This window comes from Diabrotica undecimpunctata, chromosome 1, assembly GCF_040954645.1.
Source record: "Diabrotica undecimpunctata isolate CICGRU chromosome 1, icDiaUnde3, whole genome shotgun sequence".
Lineage (NCBI taxonomy): Eukaryota > Metazoa > Arthropoda > Insecta > Coleoptera > Chrysomelidae > Diabrotica > Diabrotica undecimpunctata.
This window is the reverse complement of record NC_092803.1, coordinates 74353084-74373559: the sequence shown is the minus strand read 5'-3', so window position 1 is coordinate 74373559 and position 20476 is coordinate 74353084. Positions and strand designations below refer to the sequence as shown.

The 20476-nt window shown below is 34.5% G+C and overlaps 1 protein-coding gene across 4 annotated transcripts in view; it reads right to left on the bottom strand.

Moving 5' to 3' along the window:
• Positions 1-16089: 16089 nt before the first annotated feature.
• The window catches only part of LOC140439259 (uncharacterized), a 242768-nt gene continuing 238381 nt past the window's right edge, over positions 16090-20476 (bottom strand). For 3 of the 4 annotated variants that reach the window (XM_072529083.1, XM_072529075.1, XM_072529066.1), the window contains exon 2: positions 16090-16443. In XM_072529083.1, the coding sequence (XP_072385184.1) occupies positions 16153-16443 (291 nt within the window). In that variant the 3' untranslated portion in view covers positions 16090-16152. Of the gene's footprint in view, positions 16444-16942; positions 17855-20476 lie in introns of those variants that run through there. The other variant, XR_011950607.1, reaches the window with a different exon arrangement.

The following is a 20476-nucleotide window of genomic DNA, read 5'->3' as shown; positions in this document are numbered from 1 at the left end:
GGTGTTCCGTTTTCCTGAATTCGTTTTGTTGAAGTGGAATTATCGGCGCGCACAGAGAAAGCTCTTGACTGAAGAAAGTTTTCTATGAATCTTAGCATATTTCCCCTGATTCCCCATTTGTGTAATTTTGATATAATGTTAAACCTCCAAACTGTATCGTACGCCTTGGTAATATCGAAAAACACTGCGATGGTTTCTTGATTAGTTGCAAAACCCTCGTGTATCTCTGATTCTAAATCTAATAGATTATCTACGCATGATCTATTTTGACGGAAGCCACTTTGCTGTGGAATTAAATGTTTTTCTTGTTCTAAGTACCACAATAGTCTTTTGTTTATAATTTTTTCTAGAACTTTGCAGGATACATTAGTGAGTGATATAGGACGGTACGAGTCTACCTTTGTTCTGTCTTTGTTGGGCTTGAGCAGAGGAATTATAATGCTGTCCGACCATACAGATGGAAAGACCTGATTTGTCCATATAAAATTGTATAATTTTAGCAGCCAAGACATTCCACTTTCTGGTAGGTTTAACAAAAAAATTAATGGTATGCCGTCTGGACCTGGAGCGGAGTTTTTAGTTGACATTAGGGCATCCCTTAGTTCTTGCATTGTAATTGGCACATTTAGTATATTATCATCTTGAGAGTAGTATTCCAACTTCGTTTTTTCTATGCTTTGTTTCTTGAGCTTAAATTCCGGTGAATAGTTATCGTTACTTGAATTTGACTCAAATTCACCGGCGAATAGCTCCGCAATTTCTTTTCGGTCGCTTATAATTTTGTTATCTTTTGCCAGGAAAGGTATTTTATTTGAACATTTTTTTCCAGATATTTTCCTTATATTTTGCCACACTTTACTTGCTGGGGTAGAACTATTTATACTTGCAACGAATTTTTGCCATGATGTTTTCCTGCATTTTTTGAGAATATATCTAGCTTCTGCTCGACGTTTTTTGTATTCTACCATATTTTCACTAGTTTTGTGATGATTATACCTATTGAAGGCTCTTTTATACGTTTTTACGGCTTCTTTGCATTCTGTGGTCCACCATGGTAAAGGTTTATGATATTTTAGTGTTTTTGTTTTTACAATATGATTTTCTGCTGCTTTTTTAATTATTGATATGAAGGTATCTAGGTCTTTATCTATGTCATTAAGAGTAATATCTTTTATGTTGTTTATTTCATTTTGTATGTATTTTGTAAAGTTCTCCCAGTCTGCATTTTTTGTATTCCATTTCGATGGGGTTGTGGTAATATTGTTATTTTTTTGTTGTGGAAACGTAATTTTAATGGGATAGTGGTCACTTCCGTATAGGTACGGGATAACGTCCCATTCTAGTGTTGGGGATAACATTGGATCACATAAAGATATGTCGATGGCCGACTGACTACCCGTTTGAATGCTAAATCTGGTGGGTCTACCATCGTTTAACAAATTAAGATTTTGTGAGGTCATACAAAATTCCACAATCTTGCCTCTAGCGTTAGTTTTTGTTGAACCCCACATAGGATTGTGTGAATTAAAATCGCCTAAAATAATGCGGGGGCTGGGGATTTGTTGCAGTAGATTATCAAAATCTTCTTGGACTATAATTTGATCAGGAGGTAAATATATGTTGCAAATATTGATTGTTTGTTCCATGTTTACTGTAATCGCTACTGCTTCAAAGCTATGTGTGTTGATTTGTAATTGCTGGGCTTCATATTGTTTATCGACGTAAATAGCAACCCCTCCACTGGCTATATCAGCGTTTTGTCTGTGTTTGAAAAAGTTTGAGTATTTTTGAAACTTGAATGCATGGCTAGAATCCTTAAAGTTGGTTTCTTGTAAACAAAGTATCATTGGGTTGATTTCAGAGATAATATGCTTTAGCATTTCGTAACGGCTGAAGAAACCGTTTACGTTCCATTGTATTATGGACGCCATTGCTTCTATTTACTATGTACTTTACGCTGAATCGACAGAGGTGTCGGATTCTTCTTCTAGATATATCTTCATTGCTATCGGGTCCATTTTTAGTTGCTTCATAATCTTACGTCTTATTCTCGTGCTTCTGTTTTTCATACTTCGGTCTTTGTAATAAGGATGAATTTTAGCTAATAGGTTCAAAAAATCATGAACATTCTCGGTATATGTTTTAACTAAGCTTAACGGATCTGTGTTTCCTTTAACATTTACAAAGAAATCGACGATTTCATCAAAACTGAGTTTAAGCGATTCTTCTTCGAATATTATCCTAGTTGGTTCCAGTAACGGCAGTATTTCATTAGATTTTGGTTCATGTGTTTTAGGCAAGCATGATTCTTCTTCAGTATCAGTTTTGGATTTCTTCTTTCTCTGCGTAGTTGGTACTAAAAATGTAACTTCAGTTTGTGAGGACGGAGGAGGTGTTATTACGTCTGTAATACTGCGTTTGGAACCTGTTTGTTGTACATTTTCTGATTCCTTTATTTTTGGGGAAGGCGTAGATATGTCTGTGGTTAGTTGTTTATCTATATCGTTATTATTATTTTGTGTATTTGGTGCTATGTTATGGGTTAGAGGTTGGGAAGGTGAAGATTTTTCATTTACTTGTACAGTTGTCATGATAGGGATTTCATTTGGTGAGGTAGGGATGTTGGTATTGTTTGTAGGCTCTTGACTTACTGCAGTTAAGCAATTGTTTAAGAAATGACCTGTTTGATTACATTTTGAACACAGCTGACTTTCATGAGACAAAAAAATACGATATGATATGTTATCATGAGATAATAAAATCGAGTCTGGGACCGTATTGTTGGGAGGTGATATATAGATGTAACGACGAAAACTAAGAATGTGTTTATACTCAGGGTTGGTTGTCCCAATTCTGAGAAAATTTAAAGGAGATACTAAGTTATAGCCTTGTTCTCACTCCTCTTTTGTATGCAAACTGACAGGGCGTAAGCAGGTCTTTTTTATGTAGCCACCATTCTAGCCTATGTTTTATCATACGTTCGAAAGTTTTTTGCACACATGATAGCAGAGAAATTGATCTATAAGAATGGGCCAAATTAGGGTCTTTACCTTGTTTAGGAATCGGTGTAATTATAATTTTTCCAAAATCTTCAATGCACTCACCTGCAAACATTTCATCAAAAATTTGTAGAAGAAACCTTTTTGCTATAATTGGTAGGTTCTCTAACATTTAATACTTTATTTGATCAAAACCCGGGGCAGTACTTTTTTTATTTCTTAAAGCATAATTTAGTTCATTAATGTGAAAATTATTTGCCAAAAAATGATTTTCATCCAAGAACGTATGTTCGATATTTACAGTGGAAGGAACACTCTGGGGAGCTACATGATTAAAAAACTCATTTATTAAATCATCATTATGTGGCTTACCAAGGTTTATTGTTTTACGATTCAGTTTTTTTGCTTGTTTCCATATCAAGCTAGCTGGAGTATTTTTGTTAAGATTGGAACACCATTCAATCCAACTATTTTAACTTTTTCTTTTAATGTTCGTTTAGTAAGTGCAATGCATTTTTGGTTTGTAAGAAAATTATCTTTTGTGGAGTTTTCTTTGTATACTTGCAGTACATGTTTTCTTTCAGAAATATGTTGTCACATTCTGCATCCCACCAAGGTGAAGGTGTTCGATTTTTGCACTTAAATGGTCTGTATTCTTTTAAAATTCTTTGTGGTGCATTATTTATACAATTAATTAAGCATCTCAAAGTTATAAAAGTAGTTTTCCACAAACTCTTTATATTGCTCCCAATTAGCTCCTTTTAGGTTCCATCTATATCGCGGAATTGTAATGTCCTGCGGAATTTATTGCATTGCAAGAGTTATTTTTAACATAAAATGATTCGATCCTAGTGTATCAGAGTAAACTGCACAATCTATATCAGTAGCTACATCCGAGGAGCAAAAGGTAACATCTATCATAGAATCATTGCAGCCTGGCCAGGTAATAATACACGTAGGTTCGCCAGTATTCATAACTACAAAATCAAAATTATTGCTTGCTTCAATGAGTTGTTTACCAATAGAAGCGTTTTTATGCGATCCCCAGGTAGCATGCTTCGCGTTAAAATCCCCATCAATAATACATGGAGTTGAAAACTGCGAAAAAATATTTACCCAATCAGTTGTGTTGGTTTTAATATCCGGTGACCTATAAACGGAAATTAAACTTAAAGTTTTATTGTTGAGTTTAATATTAATAACACAAACAAGAAGGTCGACATTAAAATTGGAAACTATGCTTAATTCTAGGTGTGAAATCGACTTTTTGACCAAAATGCAAATTCCTGAGAAACCATCATGTCTATCTTTACGAATTACATTATAACCTATGAAACTATATACTTTTTTGGGTTTAAACCATGTTTTACTTATTATTGCTGCATCAATATTATTATTTACAATTAATGTTCAATAACATTATTAATATTAATAATAAAGACATTAATTAATAAATAATGTCTTTGGTAATGGAGTTAAGGTTACTGTTTACATGAGTGTCCTCCAACACTGTATTTATTCCTGTTTGAATTAAATCATTATTCAAATTTTTGATATCTTTAATAGTGTGAATACTTTTTAAAAATTCAACTATAAAATCTGCAATTAACTTTACAATGTCTTCATTATTTAAATTTTGATAATTTGGTGGAATTTTATTTCGAGGCAGTGGTTGATTAGGGCCAAACCGAAAAGGGAACATCGGTTGTGGAGGAGGAGTGTTATTAGAATTTCGACTTTTTTTATTGCTATTGCCAGTAGGACTACGTGTAGGATGTGTGGGCAAAACATAATTGCTATTTTTCCTAAAATTTGAGTGTAAAAGGAGTTAGAATTTCCAGAATTAGATTCAGATATTCCAGAATAAGACATTTCACAATATTCTTTTGCTTCAGTAAAGGAAATATTTTGTTCAACCATAATATTCTTAATTATACGTTGTTTTTAATAATGAGGACATTTTCTTGAAATAGAAACGTGGTCATTTGTTTTACAATATAAACAGCGAATTTCTAAATCGTGACAAACCTGATTTTTAGCTTTTACATTACTACACTTAACACATAATTCTTCAATATTTTAACATTGCCTAGAAATGTGACCATAGCGTAGATATCTGAAGCACTGTGTAACTCTGCTAAAAAACCGCTCTACCAAAAAATATACACTATTTATTGAAATATAATTAGGTAAGGTGTTGCCTTCAAAAGTTACAATAATGGTTTTTTTGGGGACATACTGTATATCACCATCTTTTTCTATTCTACGATGTGTACATTTAACATCAACTACTGTTGAGGGTGATGTTATGTTATCTAAACTATATTTGGTATCGTATTGAGTATCGATATCTTTTATCAAACCCTTAATTTCTAATAAATGATTTGGTATAAACGCTACAAGATCATTTTCTGTTAAAAGAGGATTGTTTGCTAAAGCGTTGGCATCAGAACATGTTTTTAGACAAACTTTTATTCTGTTTTTTTCCAACAGATCTAATTTGATTAATATTCTTAACATTCAGTTTTTTGTGCAAATTTGAACAAAAATCAGACTCGTTTAATGAATCATCAAGAATTTCTAATAACTACACTAGAAAATATACCCCTGTATAAATCTAAATAATGTACAAAACTCTCTACGTCTTCCCTATTTTATTTCACTTAAAATACGACTCAAAGTTTTGATCGATTCTGGACGATCTGATATTATAATTTCTTTGAAAGCTCTCAAATATTTCGACCAATCGCATATATAAAAACTTTCTTCGATTTTCTATGAAAGTTACGACAAAATTTCATTTAAATATTAAAACACCTTTATTTATTGAATGTGGAATTTTGAATCTTTTCGACGCTCGTATGGCAGATTGGAGCAATTATTTCGAAATTCTATTAGGAAGTACAGATTTGCATGCAAAGATTTTTTGCCATATTAAGTTCTAATATGCGAATCCTGACCTTTAATTAACCCAAGACCCAAGATCATAATACACTTTGGAACCTTATATAAAATTATTTCTTACCATTTTATAGCAGTTTTATAGCAGACGGTGACGTGTTACTTCCTTTCAGATTACGGAACTTAACACTGCTGCATTTTATTGATACCGCTGAATATGGTTTAATCCACAACGTAGAATTACCTTATCCAACGAAATTTGATGAACCAGTAAACGTCCAACGACTGAATAATTACGAAACATTAAATGGCTCTATGAAATTGACTAAATCGAATGTTCGCATATTTTATTTAAATAATAAAAAAAAAGAATATTATTAACCTTTGTAAAAAATATAAAGATAATATTTTTTATGGCAAGAAAGCGCGTTATGATTTACATCAGCTGTAACACACGAAATAGAAACTCGTAATGAAAAGCCCATTTATGTTCTAGGAAGAAAATAAAAAATAAGTGAAAACATTATTAGACAAAAAAATTATTATACTATCAATCCTCCTTATTCTGCGTCAGTTTAGATAGTATCAAAAAAGCCTATGCTTCAGGCAAAAAAAGATTTTTTCTATCTCTGGGCCCGTCTGATCAAAAACATCTTAGTAATCACAAAAGCTAAAGCTTATAGTGTTTGCTGCTCATTGTTGCTTCCTACACACAATCTATAATTTTTGTATCCTGTAAAAGTTTGTACAGGTCTTTTGCTTGGTGTGTCCTGAATCTACCAGAGTCTCTTCTTGGTTCCCCGTAAAGTTTTTTTTTACGGTCCAGCGCCTTGCAATGGCACAATTCATGTTTTACAGTTTCCAGTTCCTTATTACAAAGTCTGCATTTAAGGTCTCCATTGTAAATGCCTATTTTATTCAGTCATTTTCTTACTGGTGCATACTCGGTCAAAATTCCTGTTATTATTCTTAGTTTATTTCTGCCCATATGAAGCAGTTCCTTTGTGACTACATAATTAAATTTTTTTGGACTACTGTCCCCATATCGCTCGTAATTCTCTTTGATCGAGTCCTCTACAGCCCTACGAACTGCAGCCGTTGGTATTTCCAATAGCTGATTTCCAGAGTTACAGCCGCTTCGTTTGATTCGTTCGATCCTCTTTTTGCAAGTTATTATGCTTTTTGGTTGCCTTTGATGTCCTGATGTCTTGATACCCAGATAAGCTCAACCTTGTTCCATCTCCCAATTTTCAGTTCAATTCAATTTAATTCAATTCAGTTCTTTGATGCAGTCTAGACGTTACTGCCTGACACGCCAGTGTCTTTACTGCTGCTTGACTGTCAGAAAATATATGGATCTGCTCTTATTTAAGAGCTCTCTCAATATTTCCTTTCGCACATTGCAGTATCGCATAAATCTCCTCTTGAAAAACGGTGCAATTCCTCTCCAAGGCAAAGCTTTCACCAATTCTTGGATTATTGAAGTATATTCCTTCCCCGACACCCTCTGTATTTTGGATCCATCTGTATAGCAGATCTTACTGCTTGTTTCTCCAAACATTTCTGTTCAGAATAGACACCCTACGATATATGAATTTTTAAAATTGTATTTTTTTGTTATGTGATCTGGTTTCTTATTAAAAATGTCCTTCGTCACAGCCCTTGTGATACTGCAACGTTATAAACGTCACATATTTGTTATTTTTTTAAAATAATTCTATTATTTTACTATTTTATTTTAAATAGTTGGCGCTCACTTCTTCAATCAACAAAATAGGAAATGTAGAACATATATATGAATTTCTATACCTCACTTCAGTCGACGAAGTATATTTGACAGTTGTCATCTCTGCTCTGTCATGTCACTTTTCATTTCAATTCTGTAGTAGCATATTTTTTATAAATATCATTCATCTATAAAAAGGTATGCTTGGATTGAAAATTTATTTATAATATTAAATATTTACCTGGGATGAGTACTGACATTTCTGGTTGATGCATTTCTCTTATCTATCTGTATTGATATAATTTTGTATGTGTCTTAACCTAAAACTATACACCATGTTTTATTTTTCAAAGTGATATTCCCATACGCAGTTAGTATCTTTAATATAACTTAACTAATAATTTGTTTAATATTAATTGTGTTCATTTTATCCTTGCAAATTTGCTGTTTGTTATTTAATATAATATAAATTTAATTTAATTTTTGTCCATCTTTTTGGGTGAAGAATTCTGCAGCACATGGTCGACCATGAAATATTAACTGCAGCTTCTATTTAGAACCTCATGGCCACCAGAAAATACAAACGTGAAAGTATCTAAATTTAACTACATCTAAGCACTACATTCTACTGCAATCCTGTCCAGCTTCTCGAAGACAAGACCTGAAGCCATATTTAAGTATCATTTAAAAATCTTTATGTAAGGCTTATAGGCACAAATTGTTTAGTTTAATTTTAATTTAATATTAAAATTTTCAATTTTTATATTTATTTATGTACAATAAATATGATTAGTTAATATCTTAATTTATTTGTACTAGCCAAACTGATTTTTCATATTTACTTCTAAGATAGATCTCACACCTGAGAGACTGAGCTCAACGCAGCCTAACAGTTAGCTCATAAAGAAAGTTGTTAGTTTTATTGTTCTAAATTGGCTTTCAACTTTCATTGGTAGCTACATTGTTACATATTGGCACCCACCGTTTCTAATGCGTTCAGCATCATTAAACATTCAGTTCAGCAAATGCAAGGGAGGCACACCTAATAGAGCCTCCTTAGCTGCTGTTAAAGTAGTACGTATGGTACCAGTTATCCTCATACACTCAAGACTTTGCACCTCTCAGAGTTTGGCTTTGCAGCTGTTTAAAGTGTTTTAGTCCACCATCTGTATCTGTAGAGTAGGGAGGGCGAGTTAAGTTTCACAGCACTTAGGCCACAATTGACCCATTGTGCATCCTCCCAGGGAGCTGTCACCCTTAGCTCATTGCCAATCCTGCCATTTCTAGGAAGGTGGACAAGTCACCAGGAGACATCTCTCTTATGTGGGTAGGTGTGTTCCAGGACTCGCCGAACGCGTACTCTCGTATTAACGATAACTCCGGGCATTCTCATAGGACATACTCTACAGTTTCGTCTTCTCGTTCACACTTCATACATAGAGGTGTGTCTGCTAGCCCCAGTGTGTGAAGGTGTTTATTTAGTTGACAATGACCAGTTAAAAAACCAACTGCCAAACGTAGGTTTTTCCTGGTCATTCCCAAGTACTTCTTTGATGTTGACTCTTCAAGGTTACTTAGTGTTAACCTGGCAAGTTTACATCCTTTCCCTTCTTCCCATCTTTTTACGGTTTGCGTATGGAAGTGACATTTGACAATTTCCGCGATTATTGTAGTTGACCAACCAAAAAGATCCCCAGGTCCTGCCGCCCATAAAGAGTCGTAGGCCGTAGTCCTTTTAGTCCACCACATTGTCGCTGCATATGTAACTGAGAAATTAATCACCATGAGGTGATTGCCCAAGTGATATGCAGCAAGTCCGGTTTTAAGCTCCATATGTTCCCATACATACGCCTGACCCTCATAAGTGTTGTAACTACACTGCTTGTTATTTTGCCCAATAGCTGGTTTCAGGTAAGTTTCGATTTTAGTATAACCCCGAGATACTTTAACTCTCCTTTTGGCTAAATTACTTATCACTGCAGCTTTGAAGGACCCAATCCCTCTAGTTTTCATCTAAGTGTGAACGCGACTATGGTGGATTTGTGGGGATTTATATTTAGCCCCTCTCTGTAAGTGCATGCATTGTCTCACTAATTCTCGGGCCTTGTTTACGCGATTTCTGACTATCGTTTTGTACTTTCCTTTGCGAGATGATTAGCAAATTTTACCAAGCAGTTTCTCTAATACCTTCTGTAGGAATGACATTAGATTTATTGGTTTTAGAAACTTTGCCTATATTTGTCCCTTTGTCCTCGATTTAGGAATGAAAGTTGCTCTAATCTCTCTCCATGTTTTAGGTATGTACCCAAAGGCTACACTACTTCTGAGTACATTGCACATTCTGCTGTATAAAGGTCCGGTCCCCTTGGTAATAACACTGGATATATACCATCCATTCCTGGTGAGTTATAGGGATCGCATGCGTTTATTGCCGATGCTACTTTTTCATAGTTTACAATATTTTTAACTGTCTGACAGTTAGTTCTTAAGGACCTCTTCAGAGAATCGTTGCCTACTGATTCCCGTTCAATTGGTGATTCAAATATTTTTGATCCAGGGAAGTGCGCCCTGTGAGGGGGCAGGTTTCTTGGAATACTGAAATGACAGCATCATTTAGATCATTCACTGCCATTTCTAGATCCGTGGCGTCATTCATCGTTCTCCTCATCCCCGACAGATGCTGATCTAGAACTTCTTTATAACCCTCCTAGTTGGTTAAACGTTTGTTACGATAAGTGGCTTTTCCCTCTAAGATGTATCCAATGTGTCTATGGTCTGAGCAGCTCTCCTTCTCAGACACATGCCATTCTAATATAAAATTGTTTAGGAAATTTGAGACTATCGCTTCCTTTCTACTTTTGGTTATGAAAGTCGGTTTATTGTCTACATTTCATATATCTAAATTATTTGTCATAATAAATTGTATGAACGACTCACTCATTTTGTTATGGTTTGTGCTCCATTAGGTCCTGTGGTGTGCGTTGGCATCGGAGCCGATGAGCAGCTGCATCCCTGTTTTTCTGCAGTGTCTCACCAGCTCCTCCATTTTATTGGTCGGTGTCGCTGCTGGATCGTCTGAATGAAGAGAGGCCCAGCCCAGAATAATCTTCTCTATCAAGAGAGGCATGGAGTGTTGTAGACAATGTTACTAAGCATATCTATAGAAGTCTTATCTTTGATCTTAGAATAAAGATTATTAATTGTTAGGGATGATCTTTAAGCCACATTAAGTTTGATATTATTATTATTCCAGATTTAGCCATACGGCTCTCACTCCCTTTAAGGGGAAAATTCACTCATCCCAGATACCTACGGTATCAAAAGGATTGAGCTCTGGTGGGACTCTTTCCGTGTTATCGAGCCCTAGGTGACTTGGTATGCTGGAGTATCTCCTAAAAATTTTCGTACACATCTGGATGTTGAGAGAAGTACAGCTTTCTGTATGGTCTTGTAGAGATGTTCATTCAGACCTAGCTTCCTTATATTTTCTAGGAGGTTCTTCGGAATAACTCCAGTAGTAGAGAGAATAATAGGTATTGTCTGGGTACTTTCCATTTTCCACTGTCTTCGTATTTGAATTTCCAGATCCCTGTATTTGGCGATCTTTTCGTTTTGTTTAATACGAAGATTATTGTTGTTGGGTATCGCCACATCAATTAGTGTTGTTTGTCTCTTTAGTTTATTAACTAGTATGAGATCTGGTCTATTATGTGCCACTGTTTGGTCTGTGAGCACAGTGCGGTCCCAGTATAGCTTGTAGTTATCATTCTCAAGTATACTTTCAGGAACGTATTGATAATATGGGAGATGGTTTGTTTGGAGAAGTCCCAGTTTGATAGCTATCTCTTGATGAAGGATCTTTCCTACTGAGTCGTGCCGTTCCTTATATTCAGTTGCAGCAAATGCCTGGCAACCCCCGGTAATGTGTTGGATGGTTTCTTGAGCTTGACATCCATATCGGCATTTGTCATTTTGGACCTGAGGGTCTTTGACGATATATTTCAGGTAATTTTTTGTTGGTATAACCTGATCCTGAATGGCGAGTAATGAACCTTCTGTTTCAGGGAACAACTTTCCTGATGTCAGCCAATAGTTCGACGCTTTATTGTCGACGTGGTCTTGACTGACCTCATTAGGATGTCGCCCGTGAAGAGGTTTACCCATCCAGGTGCGCATTTTTTCGTCCTTAGTAAGATGGTTTATGCGCATTTCTGGTTCCCTCAGTTTGATCGGTGTTGTATCGTCTACTGCACAAATCGCGCGATGTAGAGTAGATGTCTCAGCCTGCACCTGAAAATAAGTTCTTAAATTAGTAATGTGTTTTTCTAGTTGGTCACTTATATCCATAAGTCCTCGTCCTCCTAAATACCGCGGTAATGTCGTTCTTTCTATTGCACTTCGAGGATGGTGTTTTTGTGCCTTTGTGAGGTGTGTTCGTACTTTACGCTGAAGATTTTCTATATCCGTTTTTGTCCACTTAACAATACCAAACGAGTAGCTAAGCGCGGAACATGCATAGGTGTTTAGTGCCTTAAACAAATTTTTACTATTAAGGTGTGAACGAAGCAGCTGTTTTACCCTTCGTATAAATTCAGTTGTTATCTCAGTTTTCATTTGCTTATGGTCAATCTTCCGCGCTTGCTTTATTCCGAGGTATTTATACATATCATTTTCACCCATGGCCTCGATGTTCTGGCCGTTTTGCATATCGAATCCACCGGGCTGAACCTTTCCTTTAATTATATTTAAGACACGGCACTTATCAAGGCCGAAGTGCATACTAATGTCATTAGAGAAATTTTCCACTGTTTTCAGCATCTGATCCAGGTGGCATCGGGTAGAAGCCAATAGTTTTAAATCATCCATATACAATAGATGATTAAGCTTTGCCACAACAGTAGTGTTATTTTTGATGCTAAAACCTGTGTCAGTTGAGTTCAGTAGCTGGGATAGGGGGTTCATCGCTAGACAAAACCACAGTGGGCTCAACGAGTCTCCTTGAAATAGGCCCCGGTTGATTGCAATATTTTCAGTTTTGATATTGTTTTCACCAGGTATTTGGAGGTGAATTTTTGTCTTCCAATCTGACATTATATGTTTTAAAAAGGTCACTATGTTATCATCGACTTTATATATTTTTAATATATCTACAAGCCATTCATGCGGCACTGAATCAAACGCTTTCTTGTAGTCGATGAAAGCAGTAAAGAGATTCCTTTTTTTGCTATATGCTTGGTTAGAAATGACAGAGTCGATGATAAGTTGTTCTTTGCAGCCCATGGAACCCTTAGCGCACCCTTTCTGTTGGGGCTCTATGATATTGTTTAGAGCACAGTGTTGGTAGATACGCTGGGCTACACAGGATGTGAGCAATTTATACAGAGTTGGAAGACAAGTAATTGGGCGATATTTGGTTGGATCTTGGGTGTTATTTTGATCTTTTGGTATTAAATAAGTTGTTCCCTGGGTTAGGAAAGATGGTATTTCCTGCGGATTAGAAATACTGTGATTAATTAATGCTGATAAGCACTCATGAATACTCCAAAACTTCTTAAGCCAGAAGTTTTGAATGCCGTCTGGTCCAGGAGATTTCCAGTTATGAAGCTCTTTGATAATATTTGAAACTTCTTCAGTAGTAAAGGGTTCGTAGGGAGTAGTAACGTAGAGTTGGCAGTTGTGCGCCGTATCTTCAATCCATCCAGCATTGGTGTTAAGAGCAGCTGGTGTGGAAAGTTGATTTCCCCAAAACTCATGGATTTCTTCTTGGCTTGGGTACGATTTATTGGCACTTTCTGCAGTAGAATTGAGTTTCTGATAGAACGCCTTCTCGACATTCTCAAAAAGCATATTGTCGGATTTTCGTTTGTTACTAATTTTGTATCTCCTTAGTCGGCCTGAGTAAGCGGAAAGTTTTTGTTTTAATGTATCCAGGCACTGTTGTGCTGTGTTGTTTGCTGGATTATATTGTGAGTGTCTTGCGGTGGTTATCATTACTTCTTCAGCTCTTTTGATTACTCTTCTACTTGTTGTCCCTCGAACATATTCCGTGATTTGACCAATGTCCCTACGTAATGCTTCAATTTTAATAAGCAGCCGTTTTTCCCAAGGTGCAACTCTGTTATATGTCCTTTCGATATTAGTACCCCGTCGTGTTCTGATCTTAATGCCCATTACATTAGCAATTGCTGTTGCTGCACAGTAAATCAGCATATGCAAATATTCTAATGTATGAGCTTCCACGATATAATTGGGTAGGACTTCAGTGTTCATAAATTGTAACAGCGCACCTAGTTTCTTACAAGAGTTTATTTTTGGTAGCTGTGGTCTGCTAAGTGGATTTGTTCCATTAAACTCTTGTACGGCACGTGCCATTTCTCTTACCAGGCTATCGTGCAACTCGCTGTTGTCCTGCTGCGTATTTACAGGTTGAGTTTCTTGCATGAGAGGCTCAGGAATCTGCTCATTAGGGATTTCATTATGGACTTGATCCACAACTAGCTCTTGGTGATGTATCTCCCGTTCGACTTTGCTTTTGATGGTATCGCGTCTAGTCTCTGGGATAAGATTATTTCTTATAATTACCCGGTATTGATCTGCTATTCGCTGTTCAGTGACTTGAATCTCTGGGTACTCCCTGCAAAATTCGGCATACAAATGTTGTCGATAGCCGTTCGTTTCTCGACCGAGGTTCGTCACCTTGTAATAGAAACGCAAAATGTTTTCATTTATAGACACAGTCCATTTCATGCGCTGCCTCGGTCGTCCCGCTTGAGTGAGCGCCGGCTGGTGTTCCAGCGCAGCACCTTCAGCGAGATATTATTATTATTATTATTATTATTATTATTACCAAAGCTATTTTCAATACTTTTCAGAATCCTTGTTAACCCCGGAGTGATATCACTGAAGTATGGCAATGAAAAATATTTGTTGGTAGGAGTATCCGAGACTGGATTCCCACTAAAGACATCAGGATCAGCATCAGCATTGTTAGTCGCGAAGGAAGGTGAAGTACCCTCTTTATGGACAGTGTTAAACAAAATCTAATTCACTAACAATTAATAATATTTATTCTAAGACTTCTATAGATATGCTTTATAACATTGTCTACAACATTCCATGCCTCTCTTGCAATAATTCCTACATCGACCAAACCTCTCAATTATTGAAATCACGTATCACACTACACCGTGAGAATAATAAATCTAAAAGAGAGTTCATTGAAATGTCATATATTTTACTTAACGATTTCTCCATGAATGTTAAGAGTGACACTAAGAATCTAAGCGATATATACCACTACTTACTTAAATGGCTATGAAGAACACTACAACATCACACAGAACTTGACTGATATATCCATTAACAACTAACCTACCTAAATAATAATTTTCAATAATTAAAAAAGATAACATTCCCTTGCTTTTCTTAGATACATCTCAATAAGATATTACAATAATAATACATGAACAATATAATGTTTTAAAAAAATTTTTAATTAAGAAAAATCTTAAATAATAATATTACCCTAAACTGGGAATTAACTTTATTTTGTTACACCAATGAACCTTAATACATTATAAAGAATCATAAGAACTACTTTGACATGTCAGCGCATGCGTTCTGGTAAAACAGAACCTCACATGTGAACTTTCCAACAATCAGAAATTTAATTATTGCCGACAACTCAAAGAATTAATTCCTTTTAAATGTAGTTGCATTGGTTTTTTCGGTCAGCCTTAGGTACACCTTTGCGTTTCAATTTCATAGTTACCATACATTTCCTACGATAACTTTTTTTTCACATAGTAACAAAAAACCACTATGTTGTTACTAGCAAGTTTTTTTATTTTAACATCCTAACGCTACAATTATAAGTTACGGTAAGATCTCCAGTTTTTTTAAATAGATAATATATGGTAGCTAATTATAATTTCTTCTCTTTCAGCCCTAAAGAAGCCAAATTAATTATCTTTGGCGAAAACGTTCGGCGAAACAATTGATACTCATTAGAGTCTCTCTTGCAGATCTCCCCAATATTTAAGAGTTTACTATTTAACTTATCTGCAAAGATTAAATTTCCTTTCTTTATATATATATATATATATATATATATATATATATATATATATATATATATATATATATATATATATATATATATAACAATGAACCAGAAGTATTTGCTGACAACGTAAGGAAGTAAACGTTAAATTTTTAATTTATTAGTTATTACTGCAAACCCAATATTTAACATTTACTTTATATATATATATATATATATATATATATATATATATATATATATATATATAATCATCAATAATTTTTTACTTTTTGCTTTTGTACTACATGCTTGTTTTTTTAGTTTCTAATGTAACTTGGTCCACGTTTTATAATGTATATCGAAATTTTTCGTGAAATTGTTTAATCTTTCCAGAGAGATAAAGAAGATTAATTTTGAACTACAGTTGATATTATAATGTTTATTTGACTAGAAGCACACATAATAAAACTATTTTATTTAATTTAAGGTGAAGTTTCTTTTAAAAATTGTACGGCTACTATTACATAGGAAGTGATGCTACCAATGATAAATCCCATCATGGTTGAATTAGCTACAAAAAATCCAGATGCCGAGAGACATGGTTTTCTGTGAGCTGCTTGTTGAATTAAGAAATTAAGCTCTTCTTTGATAGCATCTACATTGTATTGCGGGTTGTTGTCTAAAGTGTTGATAATGCCATAGCATACAGTTATCGTTCTGTTTGCTTCCCTTGATAAGTTCTCGCCAGCCGATGCTAGGGCCATTATTTTTATCTAAAAAGAAAGAAAGTTATTAATGTTTACAAATGGATATAAAGTTACAAAATAGAGTGAAATTCTGTAAAAGCTGTTAATTTTTTATTTAGTACGCCCTCTAAGAAATGTATGATAGTTCCTACTTTCGCTTCTTGAAGTTGGTTACGTAAGTACATAAATTTATTTTAGAAAATACCAAAAAAGTAGTATTAAACAATATAAAAAATAAATATTAGAAATAAAAACCATATTTTTTGGCACATCTAATTCATAACAGAAAATGCAATGTAATCCTTAAAACTAATGATAAAAAAATCAAATGGTTTCTGCTTTCTAATTGTATATCATGCTCTTTAAACCAGATTTTAAAGTGAAGCACATTATTATGCAAACTCCCAGCTTATTATGACATTATTATGAAAAAAAAACGGCATTTGAACATTATTTTATATAAATATTAACCAAATTAATGCAGAATAATATAAAAATTTATATATTATAATATAAAAATACTTACAAAATTTTCTAAAATCCAAACCCCACTGACTACAGGTGAATTTTTACTAAGTTCTACACCGTTTATGGGAAAGCTGATATAGATAATAAGAAGTATCATATACGTTAATATAAAAGATATAATAAAGATGATAATGAACAAAAGCCCTTTACCAAAGACATCGTTCATTAAGTCCACTACATCACAAACTCCATTGTACAAACCAGAAATATTTTTGATTTTTTCTTCCATTTTAAAAACATCTACACAATTTGAATAGCGGCCTCTTTTCAAATCTGTATTTAACAAAATATAAGGCGATACAACTACTTTTTCCAAAATAGCATTTAATATTTTGAACCTTTTAATGACCTCCATTGCCAACCAAAACCATAAAAACAAAATCACCGACAACTGGTAGTACTGAATATTTCTTATTACGTATATAGAATAAAATCTAAACCCAAGGTTACTGATCCAAGTCCAAGCATCAAACATAATTGGGGTTAGTATCAGTAAGTGACCCAAACCAAAAAATATAAGATAATGTTTCAGTTCAAGTGGACAAGAAATGCCTAAAATCCTATCAAAGTTCCGTAAACTTTGGACGGTTTGTAAAAATTTCTCTGGAAAAAGAAAGACGGACGTTATACTCACAGCTACGGTAGCCATACATAAAAAGAAGCTAGATATTTGATCAGCTATTAACATATAGATTGTATATTTTCCAAACATGTTATGATTTTTTTCGTATGCTGAGTGGATCCATGCAGCGATTGAACCAACTATTAAAAAGAGTACATACATTTTATATGCTCTACACTTGGGATTGGTAGAAATAATACCGACCAAACTACAGAGTTTCATAGTAACATATACCCCCCGTAATTTTCCTGTACAACGGCCATTATTCGCTTCGCAAGACATCTTCGATCATTTGTGGAGGATGGTAACTTGACTAAAAATATTGTTGCGTGTATATTTTATTTTCCATACAGTAATGAAATGATAACTAGAGTATGACATAAAATTTCATTTCAATTTATTAAAGCAATAAATTTAATGTGTAACAAGGGTGACTCTATTTTTTCACATAATTTGTTTGGTATTTAGTACAATGGTAACGCAGTAATCATTATTTTAAGAAATATTCAATAAAAATGAAGGCAATAATTTTTACAATTAAAAGTATAAATAAAAATAACGTTAAATAAGTCATACCATGTTTATGTATTCTTTTACATAGTGTGATTCCAATGTTACTAAGTTGTTCTTCTTCTAGTGCCAACTTCACTAATAAAGATTGACTTTAATAACCATTGCAAAATTCGTCTCTATCTTCTGCTTTCCTTAAAAGCGTCTATGTGTTTAACTCGCTGAAAAAATGGTCAAAAGTTCTTTGCCCCCTACCATTCTGTGCAACCCAGTTAGTTCGTAATATGATTGGTCCATGGTATTTTTAAAATTCTTCTAAACAGCCACCTAGAAAACTTCCAGCTTTCTCATTAAGTCAGCATTAACAGTCCAAGATTCGGCATCACAAAGAAGAATAGAGTGGATGTAATATTTTATTAATGGTTATCTGATTTGCATATTAAGTCTTTAGTTACTCAGAAATTTTGTCTTCAAAAAGGCTACTTCTGATTGCTCTATTTTTGAACGAATTTCTCATTTTGGATTTAGATCTTTAGTAATCCAGACCACTAAGTACTTCATTTTGTCCACTTGTTCAATATTTTATGTTTATTATTAAACCAAACTGTTCCTCAGTATCGCAAATTGTGTTTAGTAGTATCTGTAGCTCTTCCTCACCTTTAGCGATAATGACTGTATTGTCGGCATAACGAATGTTTATATTTTTACCATTAATTTATCTTGATATGTTCTGTGCACTTTTCAATTGCTTGTGTAAATAACTTAGGAGTACATATTAAATAGTAATGGTAAAAGTACACAGCTTTGTCTCCTACCTCTACTTATCTGTTGCAAACAGTGCTATTTCCATCCAATGTTACCACAGCCTGCTGATTCCATTAGAGATTTCTCACGATGTTAATATCTTTTTTTCGAGTCCATTTCACTTTAGATATTCCATGAGAATGTTATGTTTAACTTTGTCGAAAGCTTTCTCATAGTCTATAAATGCTACGAAAAGATAATTTTGTTAATAACGACATTTTTGAGCAAGAGTTGCGAAACTATACAGAGCTTCTCTTGTTTCGAAGCCATTACGAAAGACAAACTGTCTATTAATTATATCTGCTTCGTACTTTCTAAATATTCTTGCATGGATAAGCTTTAAAAATGTTTTCTATAATTGTAACATTAAGCTGATCAATCTATTTTTTTGGATGAGGGTGGAAATGTTCTAAACAACATACCATTGTTCGGTGTGTGTTGGATTCAGGTCAGAAGAAAATATCTGAGACCATTTCTCGCTGTGTAAAGGAGATCCTGCAAACGGATGCCTTCCTGTTACTCTGCCTACCAACTTAAACCACCCATTCTTCGTCAAGACACCCCCGTACGTGTTCAGTTAGTGAACGGAACTTAGGGGTGCCTTGCGCTGACTGAATTGAAAATGAAGATTGCCAGTTCTTAGTTAGAAGCGGTAAGGAACCAGAAGAAAATGTATGTAAAATAGAGACATGGCCTTGCCGATGGTATTACCTAAGAGCGGTAATGAACCAGGGGGAAAGTATATGGAATGTATAAGAAGACTAGGTAACAGTAAGATATAGGAATACTAGTTATTAGGTAATACTAGGTAACAATAAGTAAGTATAGTAAACAAGTGTAGTACATATATACACACATATACACATAACTATATATTCATACATAATATATAATGATAACCAATTTTGAATCGAGACGGATTGCCCCAGATCACTTTCATCCTGTCTCAGATTCTTTCTCTATCATGGATTATCTCTTCATAATTTTTGTTACTTAGTCTATAAGAAATTCAAAATTCTTTCTGCTTTCCATAGCGACACGTATTAAGTTGTCAGAGGATATCTCTCCTAGCTTTGTTGTTCGCATTATATGTTGTTCTGATTAAAACAGCTTGCAACTGAAGATACAATGCTCCGAATCGTCTTCTACGTTACTTATGACACAATTATCATCGATGATTTTTCGTATACGATACGTATAAAATCTGAAAGAACCATATCCGGTCAGGAACTGCATAAAATAAAAATTTACTCTCTTGAACTTATGTACATTTGTACCACTCTATCACATTGGGCATTAATTTTTTGGTCCATTGTGCCTTATCTATCTGTGCCTCCCATTTTGCTTGTCATTATGTTAGTAATTGTTCTCTAATGGCAGCTCTGACCTGAGGTAGGTGACCGTCTTAAAAGTTATAAAGCGTCTACCGTTCTTTCGCTAGAAGGTGAATGGGGAGCGTACCCGCTATTACCTATAGGGCCATCGTTGAAGTAGTCCTGTACGCACTTGTCACTTTTAATAGGGGCTTTCGCTTGGCTCTGGTTATTATGTCTCTATACTTTTTGTAATTTAGTACCTCTGCCCAGATGTTCCATA